This window comes from Leptodactylus fuscus, chromosome 5, assembly GCF_031893055.1.
Source record: "Leptodactylus fuscus isolate aLepFus1 chromosome 5, aLepFus1.hap2, whole genome shotgun sequence".
Taxonomy (NCBI): Eukaryota; Metazoa; Chordata; class Amphibia; order Anura; family Leptodactylidae; genus Leptodactylus; species Leptodactylus fuscus.
This window is the reverse complement of record NC_134269.1, coordinates 157405687-157419038: the sequence shown is the minus strand read 5'-3', so window position 1 is coordinate 157419038 and position 13352 is coordinate 157405687. Positions and strand designations below refer to the sequence as shown.

Genomic DNA, 13352 nt, shown 5'->3' with positions numbered 1-13352 from the left:
CTTTAATTCCTGAGATCTTAGATCTTAATGTAATTTCATGCCGCTACAGTTCAGATAGATATATAAGAAATAATTTATTAGAACTGAGAAATCCTAAAGAGATATATTGGTATATCATATCTTCTATTGCGAGGATATACTACACTATAACATTATTATTGGTTTGGGTCTGACCTCTGGGACTCCATTGAACCCAGTAATGAGATGAAGGGGATCCATACACAAGGAGTAGGCCCGGATCAGCACTGTGCAGAGGAAACCTGTGAAAAAGCTAAAGCATTGCTGAAGATTGATGAAGACTCCAGCAGTCCATGATAGTAGCATAGTCTAGTTTAGTTCCAGATATTACTTTCTGTGATAGAAAAGTTAAAGGGAGTCTGTCAGTTTTAAAATCGGTATCAACCTAATGACACATTTGATAAAGAAGTCTTTCATAATATGCATTGCAGATTAATACAAAGGGGCTTTGGGGGCATTTCCTCCTCTGCTGGGGCTTCACTGTTTACCATAGGTAACTGCTCATTACTGCCACCCAAGTGGAGGAACCTGGGCATCAGTGACCTCTCCCACACTCGTTGAGTGCAGTTAGGAATGGTTATTTGGAGCGAAGAGAGAAGCCCCAGCAGGAGAAGAAAATTCCCCTAAAGCCCTTCTCAGCTGATCTGAAGAAGAACAAAATCCTAATTTTCATTTGCAGTGGAACTGCGATGCAGAATAAGAAAGGCAACTTTGTAAAGTGTACAAGCAATCCTACAAGGCACTGTCATTAGTTTAATACCAGTTTTCTTGCTTGACAACCTCCCTTTGATATTATCAAGAACAAATTTGCTAAAGAGGAAGATTCAGTGTTTCTATAGGCAGGATTGCAAACCCGTTACCATAGGAGTGTTAAATTTTGCATACAACACTGCTCCTTGCCTCGACTACATGCCATGTACTCTCTGGTGCTTCTTACAACAGCAAGGCTTTCAGACTGTTGATCTCAAGGACCTACTGTCTAGGGAGGCTCACACCTAAAGATGGAACCAGTTGGACAGCAATTTTTTTTCAAGTGTAAGCTCACTGTGTTTGTACTATGCATCTAACGTCATGAACAAATGGATTGGGGAGATGAGGGAGACTGCTTGATACATTGAGCCACCATTATACTGTCTTTTTTTACAGCATGGTATATACAGCATGGTACAGTGTAGCAGTCTATGCTATTCTATACATGGCATCCGGTGGAAATCAAATACACATTTATTTATTTTTTCAAGCAATGGAGCCTCTGCGTGACAGATGCCACTTTATGACTATACAGTGGCATTCATTTAGGGTATACACTGGAGGTTTATATGCCTCTGTGTTTTACAGGAATTCTGCCAGTACTAGAAAGAAGTGGAGCGTCATTACCAGCCTGGCTCACGAAACATATGGCTATGATGTCGCTTACCAGGTTTAGCACTTGCACTTAGATCATAGAAAGCACAGGGTAACTGGTAAATATTTGGCACACCCATGAGAAATGAAGTTGTGTCACAGAATGGCAAAGATAAAATGTTACATTTAGTCCAGTCAATTAAAAATGTCCATAGAGCCGAGCGAATCAGAAGAATAAAGCTGTTGGCAAACAGTAGTTTCATGCTACACATGATTCATTAGTATCTTGAACAAACTCTGGTACAATGCCAATGCACATTACTCTTTCCCAGTCACAGTTTATATGTTCCCTTCTGAGTCTTTATTTCTATGCACAATAAAAAGCTTTCTGTGCTAGCGTTTATCTCCATATCCGGTTTCTGCCCATTGCAAAGAATATTTTATGATGTGAATACATATGAATAGAAGTCATCTCTGTTATGTCTTCATTGGAAAGTATAGTACATACCTTTCTCACCTTAGATGGAGAAATAAAACACTCTTCCATTAGACACCAATGATTTACTTTTTCTCACTTTGCTTTATGTGAACCCTTAATGTATATCAGACAGGGAATCGGTCACGGGAAAAGAGCATTATTTAATATTGAAGTATGTTCTCCGGTGACTTTCCAGCAAACACCACTCATACTGCAACTACATGTACTGGATTCAAAACTAAATGTCACTCCTATAAGGCGTTGGTATTGTTTTTATGTATAGACAGGCACAGATCCCCCAAGTAGAAGATCAACACCTAAAGGTGAAGGAAAAAGTGATATAGTTACATATCTTGAGACATCTGCTCTTTTCGTTTGTCTTGAAAATTGTAAGACGATTGCTGAGCATTAGCATACATTTGCTATGACCAAGTAAATTACAATTTTATTCATTTGTTTCATCTTTGGGCATTGAGCTTTTGCCACTTGACACTCCTTTGTTACTGGAGCGGCCAGGGGTAAGGTTCAATATAAGACCCCCTTAATCACCCCCTTAATCACATTGCAAGTGGGTTCTCCACATTCGGAGGTCATAAGCCTTTTTGTAATGGAGCATCTGTCTGCTGATGTTATTTTGTGGTTTCCCTGGCTGAACCTCCATAACCCTATTTTTGATTGGGGTAAAAAGGAGTTGGTAAAGTGTAATCATCAGTGCTCATCCCACTGTATTGCTTTGCATTCCTTAGATTGTGTCAGTGAGGAGAAAGTCTCATCTACTAAAAGTTGGGAGTATTTTCTCCAGATATATAGTGATATACATGTCAAAGGTATGATGTTTATTACAGTAGTATGCTCTGTAATATGTTGGTGGCTGTTCAATATGCTTAGGAAGGTGGTAGACTCCCTTTAATGGCCCAATTAATAACACAGTAATGTAATTTTCACCCCTAGGTCTTTGATGACAATAGAAAGTTCTGTGTCCCAAGCTGCATGGGGAGTGTTGCGGATGAAGAGGGGGGATCTAGCTTGAAGTTTGAATATCCCTTTGATGATGTGACTGTGATTGACATGCGCTGGATATGTGATCTAGTGATGAAAGCCATGGAGGTTTTATACTATGTGAAAAGATGGGAAACTTTGGTGCACATAGCGGTGCAATTCAATATACTCTCTCAGTAAGTAGTTTTTCCTCATTATGTATGAATAACGGATGCAGCTAAGACTCACACTGAAGTGGTAATTCTGAGTAAATATTGAAGGCTATATATATATATATATATATATATATATATATATATATGAAGAGCTCAACGGAAAAATGGCCTAAGTCCACATTTTGTCATATTTCAAATTATTACCTAGAAAGCTTCTTTGTACCTCGTTCTGTGCATTGGGTTTACAAGGTACCTAGGATTAATGACCTAAGTCCATATATTTCAATGCAGAAGAATTTACATTCAATGGAATAATGGCCTAAGTCCAATACAAACTTACTTACTTCACTCTCGTTGGTCATTTTTTCATTGAAATCGTGACTTCCGGTCTGTTGTTTATATTAGTGTAAAAACTTTGTCTTATTGTTTAAAAGGCTCTAAATCGACTTTTGCACATATTTAGCGCCGAAAAGGGAGGCAGGTAATTATTATTCTTCATCGTTTAATAATAGTAGTAATTAATTAATAATATTAAATAAATAATATTTATACATGAAGCTGCAATTTTTTTAATAAATAATACAATTTATGATTAGGATTAACGGTGTTCATTAGCTGATTACATTGGATAGATATATTCCACAATAATGCCCGTTTGCTTTAGGCTAAAACTTTAAATTTCATTTTTCTCACAATATTGATTTTTGGACTTAGGCCATTTTTCCGTTGAGCTCTTTATATATATATAATATAATATCTTAATATACTGTTGTATTATTACAGTGAGAGATTTACCGAGCAAGTCACACCACTGCTGGTTCATGCACAGAGGATGCTGGCTGGCAGAATATTTGACATGAAAGGAGCTGATGTTCCTAATTCCTATGCACCTATGGAGGAAAGTGATGAAAAGGTCAGTGACTGAATATTACATTTTTTTTGTATATTTTGTGGATGTTGCCACTAACATGGATTCAATTCTCAATGGAAGGAATTTTTTCTACATCATATTTTGCATCTGTTTTTTCTTTATTTTTCTGGTTATACACTGCTCAAAAAAATAAAGGGAACACTAAAATAACACATCCTAGATCTGAATGAATGAAACATTCTCATTAGTTGAATGTGATGACAACAAAATCACACAAAAATCATCAATGGAATTCAAATGTATTAACCAATGGAGGCCTGGATTTGGAGTCTCCCCCAAAATTAAAGTGGAAAAAAACACAACAGACTGATCCAACTTTGATGTAATGTTGTTACCTAGGATCTGACACAGTATAGGGTCTCAGAGGTCCTGTTCATTTTTGGCTGATACTGATTTTAATGCCAATCACTTGCCGCTAGGGACTGTTTCTTTATGGCATAGTCTACACTAACCTAAGTTTTTGACATGTCCTGTGTGTGCAATTGTAACCACAAAGTTTATGAAGCAATTAGTATATATAAAATTTGTTGTAGAGAATATATTTATAGTGGTTGAAGCTGCCATGTTCTGGTACAAAATTCCTTGCCAAGACACAGTTTGATCAATTTTGGCTGCCTAAAGACACACTTAGTCATTCCATAGACACTCACTGTACACTGTTATACATCATTCTTTAAAATATATACATATTTATATTTTTTGTAGTCCTCAGCACTGTATTTATGTGAAATAATGCAGAAATGTTGGAAACATTCACTTTGGGTTTATTGTTCCTTTAAAGTGGCTCTGTCTTGTCGTCTTGGGTAAGCTTTCTAACAGTTAGTGCAGGAGAAAGGGCATATACTGTACTGAGTTTAAGGATATACTGTATAGTTTGCTACGTAAAAAGCTGTTTATGTACATGGGCCTCCTTAGAGCTGGTCACGAGGCCCATGAGGAGGATAACTGCTTCCTAGAAGCCATGGTAATAACTAGCTGGCATTCAGTAGCCTGACCCATGAAAGCATAAAATCAAGTGATGAAGAAATGTATTTCAGATAGCCCTTAAGAGACCTATTACCTGATTATAAGAAAAAAATAGAGTCCTGGTGGTAAATTCAGAAATGTGTTCTGACAGTTCCCTCGGTGGTTACAGATTATTTCCATTGTAATCTGACCTTGATGGACAGTGATTACTCCCAAGGTCATGTAACAAGTATACATAATGTATTACCATACTTTTTTGTCAACTGAGTACTAGTGGGATGCGGATAACAACCGCAAAAGAAAATGTATTTTATTACAGCTATTATATTTTAATGCATACCTTAAAGTACATTTCTTAGTACTGTCTAACAGTTTTGCGCATATTTGGCACACTGGGGGAAATTTATTAAGACTGGTGGTTTATATGCCAGTCTTTATACATTCCTCTGTTGCACTAAATGTGCCTACATTATTATGAGTTGGATTGACCCCAGCCTGGATAAGATCACACAGTTGATTCAGCTTTCCTGCTTAGATCTACCTAGTAAGTAGTACTATGGGTCTTGGTTCGTATTCATATTGTAGAGTATCTATTTCTTGCACCTAGCTAGTGAGACGATAACCTGGGTCCACATTCAGCCTAAGTCCAACCGACTTTGTGGTAGGCTCTGGTGAAGAACATTTGGGGTTTCTTAGGGTGCATTCCCACGGAGGAAAATGGTGAGGAATTTGGTGTGGAATTTCAGCACTTAAAAAAAAGCCTCCCATTGACTTCAGTGGGTTCCTTTTTCTGCAGAGGAAGTCAATGGGAGGCTTTTTTTTCAGGGCTGAAATTCCACACCAAATTCCTCACCATTTTCCTCCGTGGGAATGGACTCTTAGGGTGCATTCACACTATGTATACTGAAGCTTATTCTGAACGAAAACACGTTCAGAATAAGCGGCGTATAAAGCAGCTCCATTCATTTCTAAGAGCCGGCATACAAGCGCTCCCCATAGAAATGAATGGGCTGCTTCTTTCACTGCGAGCAGTCCCATTGAAGTGAATGGGAAGTGCCGGCATATACGGCAAGCTCTGCTCATGCCAAGCCGTACACGCCGGCACTTCCCATTCACTTCAATGGGACTGCTCGTAGTGAAAGAAGCATTTCTATGGGGAGCGCTCGTATGCCGGCTCCCATAGAAATGAATGGGAAGTGTTCGGCAGCCCTGCTGTAGCGCCGGCGTGTACGGCTGTGATACACGCTGGCGTTACGTAGTGTGAATGCACCCTAAGATCTATCTCCCAGCGCAGCATGAGATTTAAGTTGCGAGTTCTACTGCTCTCTGGTATCTGCCATTTCCACCATTTCTTTGGCATTGCTCCAGTGGCAATTCCATAGCATGCACTTAGCTATGTACTGGCATAGATGGATTACTAATTTTCCCCCATCATGTCACCTCCACTAGCAAATTATGAATGCTGTCAAATATAGAATTTTTAATACTTTATTTTTGTTAATTAACAATTTTGTCAGTTACATTAAGTGATTGAATAACAGAGAAATGTAAATCAGATCAATATTTGGTGTGATAACTTGTTCAGTTATTTTTCTGCATTAGTTTAGAACTTTTTTGTGCAGCACCAATACAAAGATCTGGTCGCTCGTATCTAGTTTCTGTGTAGGTTTGTGCAGCAATTTTGTTCTGAAGCGGAATAATTGGGCACATCAGTCATACATCCCATTCAGCACTCGTAAGCATTGTGCCTTATACTCGAGGTGCGCTGCGGTCAGCACAGAAGAAAGTATTAGTGCTTGCGTGTGGCTACAATTTACCATAGATTAAATGATAGCAGTAATATACGTTGACTAGATTAAATAGCATGTCTAACTTGGCACAATCCTTTCTCAGACTCACTTTAGGAAATGTTAAATGCTTAGAAACCTATTAGTGCTACGAGGAGTATTGCCGATACTCTTGCTTTTTTTTAGTACAGTCATCAAACATTAATCCCTTGTCCTTTATTGATGTGCTGTCACCTTGATTTACTGCAGGCCTGGTTTTTTAACTAATAACCAGTCATCATACAGTTAGTAAGAGACAATCTACATGCAGTACAGTCACTGTAGTGAAAGAGGTGGCTTTATTATTCATGTGTCCCATTCACAGGGCTGTGGGGTCAGTTGGGACCAATTTTGGGTGGAGCTCGAGTTGTAAAAATGATTCCAATTCCAACTTCAAAATAAAATAAATCAGTATACGAAATTATATTACACAATTATCAATATTGCATAATTAATTAGACTCATAGTTTGTGGTATATATACTTTTACATGATGTCAGTCACTGCCTTTTATGTGAATTAAATATTTTTTACTACATCTGTCTGACGATTACTATCAGCCATTTTTGCGGGAGTTGGAGTCAGGCCTATGAAGAAATAGAAGAGTCAGAATCGGCTTCTCAGCCTTGCCAGACACATTTACTGCCATATGTGAGCCTTCTGGCATAAAAAGAGTTGCAGTACAATATGAAAAATGTATTATTTGGACCACCAAAATGTCTATGCCTACGTAATCTAGATAGTCATTAACTATGTAAAATGTGGGGGTCATTATTAAAGGGACACAATCTCATTGAATTACAATGCATGTATATTTTATCATTTTTTTTTCTATCAGATTAGCTTCACTATTGTCATCTTGTTTTAGTTTTTTGCTCTTGTGTTGCATTGACTTATGTCTTTTTGCATTCCATATCTGAACGAGTTAGTAGGATATCAGAAATGCTTGGTGCTGTCATCATTGTTTTCTTTTTGTATAAAAATATATTATTTGCAATAACCTTTCTGTCTATTTTACATAAAAAGAACATAACACAGCTTTTCTATTGTATTAGATTGCAGCGTTAAACATAAATTGTCATTATGATAGTTTTACTAAAGGACAACATTAACATCAGTCTGTCTTCTTTTCCCCTACTGGATTATCTATAAAACAATATCACTATTATGGTATTTGAAGAACATGCACATCATAAATTGCTAAAAAGATTTGTTAACATAAGCCTTCAGAAATGTTCTCTGTTCTCGTTTGCTCTTTAGATGCATTGCAGGAATTACATCGGAAAACAACCGCATGTTGGCACATTCACTAATAAAGTGAGGAACTCGGGGGCCGATATTGATCAGAGAGGATGCATTGTTCATTCAGGTCAGAGCTGAGCTACATCTCTTTATGTGACATGTATTTGTATCCCAAGCAAATAAACCACGCAACGTTCTGTTTAGACCATTGTAATGTCTATATGAAGTAGGCTATTTTATAAAACCGCTTTCACCACTTGCTGGCAGGTTGTGGTATATTCACTTGACATATTGCCATATGACTGCATTCATCAAATGCAGATTTATAAAATAGTGAGTGGCATGTCTGAGATTATCATTAAGTTCCCATTATTTCCAAAAAATATTTCCAAGTGTTCACAGCTGTAATGAATAGCTGTAATTAATACAAGAGGTGACACTTTTATTCCATCTACAAAGATACACCCTGTTTGATATAACTGTACATCCTAAGCAGGGTAACGGTGATCTCAAACCATATTGTCATTAGTTACTTCCCAAATAGAAATCAATTTTCAGAAAAGGTCTGTTATTAACATATTAATAGCACTAAGTGCACCCAGATACCTTTAGCAGTGTTTTGATTGTTTTCTGGGTTTCGCTGTGAGCTCCTGGTATCCTCTACATTTGTTAACATGGTCATCTTCTTGTTCTCTGTTTTCCTACAAATGCTATGATGCCTTGCGCTTCCCTCTGAGTAGACTCGCACCAACACTCTCTCACTCCCTCACCCTCCCTTTCTCACTCCTTCCCACTCCCTGTTTCCCAAGCTAGCCCGCCCACCATTAGCCCTTCCTAACTAACTCAACTCTCCCCATCATGCTTAATCTATTTTATGTTCTGGGCCTTCTGGGCACAGGATGTCACTTATTCTGGTCCACTGTGCATGCCAGCGCCTTAGCTCTATTGCGCAAGCGTGGGTGGTCAGCAGACATCAAGAAGAGGAGGTGCCAGCCACCCCGAAAAAATTATGTCCTCTGATGAGGATGTCCAAATCAGAAAAAAGGTAAGTATTTTGGGGTGGGTTAGTATAGTTGACTTTACGTTTCCGGAAGGGAGAAATATCACCAGAAAATCAGAAAGTTGTACTGGTGCCTCAATTTGCCTAAAAAAAAAAAAAGACATGCCTTGCACCACATTTGCTATACGTTTGTATACTTTTTGCACCTCACTCAACAAGGGGACATGGTTTAGGGGGAGTTGGTGTATGATTTAAAATATGACATCTTGGAACAAAACATATTGAAGGGGCTCTATCAGCAAAATTATGCTAATAGAGCCCCACATATGCGTGAATAGCCTTTAAAAAGGCTATTCAGGCACTGTAAATGTTATATTAAATCCCGGTCCCATTTTTAAATAAAAGCATTAAAACATATATGCAAAACTTACCGAACGTGCACCCTGGGCAGGGATAAACGATGCGACATCAGCTTCGGGCACGCCTGCCTCTTCTGTCTTTTTGGAGTAACGCCCTCTGATTCCGTGTCTTCCGGCTTCTTCTCTTCAAATCCCGCGCCTGCGTAGTAGCGCTTCCCTCCGAAGCGCTACTGCGCAGGCTCACTCGCCATTTTACTTAATGGCAGTTTGCGAGTGAGCCTGCGCAGTAGCGCTTCGGAGGGAAGCGCTACTACGCAGGCGCAGGATTTGAAGAGAAGAAGTCGGAAGAAGACACGGAACCAGAGGGCGTTACTACAAGAAGACAGAAGAGGCAGGCGTGCCCGAAGCTGACATCACATCGTGCATCCCCGCCCATTGTGCACGTTTGGTAAGTTTTGCATATATGTTTTAATGCTTTTATTTAAAAACGGGACCGGGATTTAATATAACATTTACGGTGCCTGAATAGCCTTTTTAAAGGCTATTCACGCATATGTGGGGCTCTATTAGCATAATTTTGCTGATAGAGCCCCTTCAATTTGTTTTGTTCCAAGATGTCATATTTTAAATCATACACCAACTCCCACTAAACCATGTCCCCTTGTTGAGTGAATACTAAAAATGTGCTTTCCTGTCATTGCAGAATACAAAGCACTTACCTGTGTTCCTCTGGATGTGTTAGATACATTTGCTTGCTTCCATGAAAGTTTACAGAAATCGAAATACTCAAGTCGGGCACTGAAACATAGCAGAAAACTACTCGCTTTATTCTTAGCTTATGGTCAAGGTACGTAACCATGTATACTGTGTACTGTAAGATTTCTATATATGAATGCAACAAGGTAACAGTGGTATAAGTGTTGGTATACTCAGAGGAGTGGATTCTCTACAGGCCATCTAAAATAAAGACAAATTGTGATCAGTGAGTAGCCTTATACGTGTACCTCTGTGGACATCAATCCAATAAAGCAAATATTGTATGTTGCCATAAAATATCAAAACTCTGCCTCAAATGACTTTGTATGACAACCTGTAGTCTGTGAATGTACGGCTGAAAATAATTTCCTAGAAATAAGTGTACAATAGCTTTACAAAAGCATCTTAATAGGCTCTTCAGGATTACCGGAGATCAGTGTCACAGGAACTTCTGCCCACTTCACCTGCCATCAATTCATTAAGTAATAATTCACGCTGAGCTGTTTATGGCTGTTTAAGAACTCAGTGTATGCTAATTTTTCAGATACTAAAAAGTAAATTAAAAATACAGAATTTACTGATAAACTACAATACTTTTAGGCTCTGACTGATCAGAACAACAAATCTAAAGACAATGGTACAGGGCCCATATACATAGAATAAAAACGTACTGTACTTTGCCCTTATAGGCCGGGGCCCCACAGGTGGGAAACGCCGTGATTTTCTGGGGTTTTACAGTACCTGCAAAGTAGATGGGATTCATGTGAATCCCATGGCCACTTTACGGAAAAAAACGCAGAGCGAACACGCTGCAATTTCCAAAACAGTCGCGGTTTTGAAAATTGCAGCATGTCAATTATATCTACGGAAACGCTGACGGCATTGTAACAGATTTGTCCTTGGGGGGAAAACTCTGTAAACTATCTGTTCAAAGCACTGCGAGAAGAACCGCAATGCGTTCACGCTGCGGTTCTTCCCGCAGCACTTTAGCGTGGCGTTTCCAGCCCGTGGGGCCATAGCCTTAAGCAGGATTATTGAACTGGTGCTGTGCAGTGCCCATGTATGCAGCAAAACAGTAGTCAGACTGTGCCAAGGAAGGAGAAAAAGTAATAGTTTAAGGGTTATTTATGCTGGGTAAAAGAAGTGGTGCTATGAAGTGGTCATATACAGGACAGACAGTTCCAAATTGGTGGGAGTTTAATCACAAGAATGGAGGTGCCTTGAGATGGTTCTCCATTAATTTTTATGGGACTGATGGAGGGAGCCGAAGACTACACTATAGCTATCTCAGGTAGTCCCTTAGAATTTGCAAGAATGGGGATGCGAGACATCCACATTCTTGTGAACCATGGGGACCCCCATGCCCGATTTCTCCAAATATCTAATTTGTATATTGACAAAAACAACGATATTTTGTCAGCTATCCACATGGGGAAAACACGGTTTAGGCGACCCTAATCTATCTATCTTCAGTCCTGGGTTGACATGATGTCTTCAGGTGACAGACACCCATGCACCAGAATTGAAACCTATGCCAGTTAGGAACTGTGACATCATTCTAGACATTACTTGTACTATAAAAACACTGTGTCCATTATCTCTATGTGTAAAGCTGGGGTCACATCTGCGCTGGAGTGTCTGAGGAGACTCCATTGCAGCAACCACTGAAAATTGGACAGAGGTCTTTTCTCTCCAGTGCTTTTAGTTTTGAAATGGCGGACACCATTATAGTCAATGTGGTCCACCAGTCTCCATTTGTAACCACTGTTTTAGCAGTCCAGCTCTCAGTTGTTCAGGTCCATCATCGGACCAGAGCGAAAGAGAACCTGGCACTAATATGAACCTAGTGTAAGGGAGACTAAAATAATTATTCACTTGAACTTGCTGCTTGAGGAGGCCATAGTAGAGTGGGGCACCATTACAAGTTTTGTTGTGGGACTCCATGAAGACTTATTATGGTTCTGGTTATCTCATAACATTACTGTATCCAGTTTTACATAAAAGCAGTTTTTTCCTAACCCATGGTAATCCACTATCATTGCTTGGCAAATTCTGCTATACATTTGCTCCTTTTTTTCTAAATAGTTCTAAACTTCTGTATCGATTAAATTTAAGTATATGGTGCAGGCCTATTCATATAAAACCATATATAAGTACATTTTACATATTACAATGCAGTGATGCCACAGAGGGCAGTGGCACATGCCAAACCTTTTTTTTCTGTAGTTTTTCCTTGCATGGGTCTACAGGTTCATATGTTAAATTTACCATTCTGCATTTCTTTTTAGGGTTAAATTCACAAGACAGGTATAGCAGTTCACAACTACCTTATGGAAAAGTTGGCTTCTCTGGTGGTGCCTTACAAGCACATCGCCCAGTCCCCCCTGACCTCTCGGAAGAAGAATTCATCTCTGTGGGTGCAATTGAAAGCAAGGCAATCCCTCCCTCACACCTTTCAGTTGTTATAGCTTCCTATGACAAGACTATTGGTAAGGCATTTATTTTTTGACTGATAGGAAGCCACAGTCTAAGATCAATTAATCTGTGGGTCAGGGATTAATGTCTTCAGCGTCCAATAAGTATTGCAAAGCTGGACAGTGACAGCAAAATATTCCCAAATATATCATGTTAATGTAATCACCCTGATGAAGTGAGGGGGGGCTTCAATCAACACATCCTGTTACCTGAGGGAAAGATTAGTATGCACGCAGGCTTATAGAGTTACCATTCATTAAATCCTTCATCTCATCAGTGCTAAACAATTCTGCTTCACATCCAGAGCTGTACGTTGTAAGCCCAGACACTGCAGCCTGTCATAGTGTGCCATGCACTTGCCAATACATCATTTATCTTTTACTGACATATCCATTTATTTGCAAATTTATTTCAAAGCAGACAAAATAGTAGGTTAACGTAATAATGAAAGGTGCCATAGAGAAATACATAGTAGGATAACAAGGGGAACATAGTTTCATCTGTCATTTTACGTAATATGCATATTAAATGAAGTATGGATATGCAGTTGGGTATTGTAATATACAGCCCCTTCTTTTTATCATTGCTGTATTTCTTTACTCTTGCAACAGATAAATGTAGTAAAATGATGACATATAACTTTCCTCAAACAACTCAGTAATCCAGTTCCATATGGGGTGAATTCACACCTGGTCAATATGTCTATATAGTTTGATAAGTCTATCATTGACTGGCAAATTAAAAAAGGATAGGGAATGAGTGTCTAAATACTGGGGCAAACTGTCACTAACTATACTTAGGTCT

At 38.9% G+C, this 13352-nt stretch overlaps 1 protein-coding gene across 1 annotated transcript in view; it reads left to right on the top strand.

Moving 5' to 3' along the window:
• CFAP54 (cilia and flagella associated protein 54) overlaps positions 1–13352 on the top strand; it is a 263167-nt gene that overhangs the window by 160039 nt on the left and 89776 nt on the right. Inside the window, 5 exon segments of the mRNA XM_075274556.1 lie at positions 2792–3015; positions 3778–3907; positions 7977–8085; positions 10021–10176; positions 12362–12562. Coding sequence (XP_075130657.1) covers positions 2792–3015; positions 3778–3907; positions 7977–8085; positions 10021–10176; positions 12362–12562 — 820 coding nt within the window.